This window comes from Penaeus japonicus, unplaced genomic scaffold (genome assembly GCF_977035675.1).
Source record: "Penaeus japonicus unplaced genomic scaffold, GWHDUDI00000001_assembly GWHDUDI00000037, whole genome shotgun sequence".
Lineage (NCBI taxonomy): Eukaryota > Metazoa > Arthropoda > Malacostraca > Decapoda > Penaeidae > Penaeus > Penaeus japonicus.
In genome coordinates this window covers 10,564,594-10,567,093 of record NW_028234439.1, presented here as the reverse complement: position 1 = coordinate 10,567,093, position 2,500 = coordinate 10,564,594, and the positions used below count along the sequence as shown (strand labels likewise).

The 2,500-nt window shown below is 42.9% G+C and overlaps 1 protein-coding gene across 1 annotated transcript in view; it reads left to right on the top strand.

Annotated features, from left to right (window-relative positions):
* The window catches only part of LOC122264491 (uncharacterized), a 33,839-nt gene that overhangs the window by 22,275 nt on the left and 9,064 nt on the right, over positions 1-2,500 (top strand). The window contains exons 9-13 of the mRNA XM_086532464.1: positions 1-114; positions 579-691; positions 1,075-1,248; positions 1,649-1,856; positions 1,974-2,177. The exon at positions 1-114 is cut by the window's left edge and continues 6 nt beyond it. Of these exons, the coding sequence (XP_086388590.1) occupies positions 1-114; positions 579-691; positions 1,075-1,248; positions 1,649-1,856; positions 1,974-2,177 (813 nt within the window). The remainder of the gene's footprint in view (positions 115-578; positions 692-1,074; positions 1,249-1,648; positions 1,857-1,973; positions 2,178-2,500) is intronic.

Here is a 2,500-nt window from a genome sequence, read left to right as displayed (position 1 = left end):
TTGAGTCGTGTACACCCACTGGGTCAGCTGCTGCAGGCTTTGGCAGATGCGTTCCGGGCTAGCTACGGTGGTGTGGCGGCGCACCCTAGGCTACTCTCATATGCTGTGCAAGAGGTATGTTGCAGGGGAATTGCTCTGTCTGCCTGCTCCTTATATAGGTATGGAATTTTGAACAATCATGAAAAAGAGCTTTCTACCATTCCACCAATTGCATGGAAAAGTTTTGATTATCCACTATATGAGAGGATTGCTTTCTAAAATGTTCTGTTTAATTTCCTTCATCCACACGAACAACTCTCATAAGATAGGTCACAAAAAGTTTATTTTTTGCTGTTGCTGTCTGATTCTCTGGTGATTCCTCATCCCTCATGTTTTAATTAAAATGTAATAAAGTAGCTATTCCTTTTAACAATAATGCCTAAAAAGCCATATTGGTGGGTGGGCCACATAACATATAGTATCCCTAATTAAGTGAATAAACAGATTGACCTTTCTGTATTCTGTTACACATCAAATTTATTGATTTTTTTTTTCATTTTCTTCATCCATAAAAACAAGTGGTGGTCTTCTGTTCCCAGATCCATTCACTAACCCAGAGAGTCTACCAGCTGGTGAGAGCACTGTTCCCCATTCTTCCAGCTGAGGGAGATAACATAATTCTGCAGAATGAGGAAAATGAAGGACAGGAAATGTAAGAACAAGGAGAGCGCTTTTTTTGCAGTTATAACACCATTAACAGGACAGTTCAGGGAGCAGTCCATTCTGGAGATAAGGATGTGTTTTAGTGAATGAAGGTCCAAGGGCTTACAGAACAGATATCACAGAAGGGGACAATTCATAATTCAGAGTACAGATCCATTTGTACACATTGCACCATGGCTGGTGCATTTTGCTTAGTCGCCTGACTCATGTATGGACAGAAGGTCAATAAACTGGTTATTAAATGAAACACATGGATTTTGTAAGTTGATTATTGAAGACAGGGACTCGACAGAGATGAAAGATAAAGACAATTTTTTTTTTGGAAAAAAATCTTTTCATTGTTCTTCTAAACTGAGCTCCTTTCACCTCCAGCATGGTCACCCCAGGCACACTTCTGCAGCCATGGCTCTTGCCACAATTTTACTCGCCTCTCTCCAGCCTCTACGTACTAGATAACCAGCCCAAAGACGACGAGTATTGGCGCCGGCTGCTCAGCTGGAACAAGCAGCCAGATATTGGCCTCATGACCTTCCTGGGCGTCGATCCGTAAGTGCACTACATGTGGACGTGGATGTTTATGTGTATGTGTATATGTATATGTATATGTATATGTACATGTATGTGTGTGTGTGTGTGTGTGTGTGTGTGTGTGTGTGTGTGTGTGTGTGTGTGTGTGTGTGTGTGTGTGTGTGTGTGTGTGTGTGTGTCACATGTATACGTGTTTGTGTATGTGAGTGTATGTGTGTGGATGTGTATGTGTATGTGTATGTGTATGTGTATGTGTATGTGTATGTAACACATGCATGCAAGCACACACCCACGCATACACATACAAATATATACATACACATACACATACTCATACAAAAATGCACATACACTTAAACTTACATACACGCATACACCCCTACTCAGTTAACAGCTGAATCTTTCTTCCTCTCCTCAGGAAGTTCTGGCTAGAGGATATCCCTGAGCGAGGTGAGACCAGCCCCAGCACAGACCCTCAGCGCCCCTCTAGCCTGTCCTTAGCTCCATCACCTGCCAGGGAAGGCCACTTCAGTGATGCCATCGAGACACTCCAGCTGCTCTCCACTGCATTTTCCCCGAGGGATAAACTTGCTGTCATCCAGAAGACTTTCGAGTGCATAAATGAGGTGTGTATGACATGTGTCGTTCTTTTATAATTACAATAAGGAAGCAGCACATATAATGAAGGTGATGATACTATAAAAAGAAACTAATAGAAAGTTCCCTTGTGTTTGTTTTGGCAGCGAGCTGTGGCACGTCTGGGACGGTTGTTCCAGTGGACGATGGACGACCTGTTCCCTGTGATGCAGTTCGTGGTCGTGCGCTCACGCATCCAGCATCTTGGCGCCGAAATCCGTCTTGTTGAGGACCTACTGGATGATGGAGGCGGTGGCGGCGGTGGCTGGAATTTGCTTGGGGAACTCGGCCTCATGTTCACCACGCTCAAGGTGAGCCTTGATTTTTTTAAAATTCTAGTAGTCTTCCCATTGGTTTGTAAATCTACTGCTCCTCTAATCTTTCAATTGCTCAATAAATATTTGTAGTAGGGCAGCAATGGATGGCCAGTGATTGCTTATCCCCATATAGTATTTATTGTATGCGGGCATACCTGTCATTTTGGCTTGTGCCAACACGCTTGAGCATAACTCCACCAAAAATCTTTAAAACTAGATAGAAGCCTTTTGCTGGAATAACCAACCTCAGTGAACATTTTTTGTTAAATAGAAAAGATAATAAAAACACTTTACGCCTTTGGAACTGACAGGACATG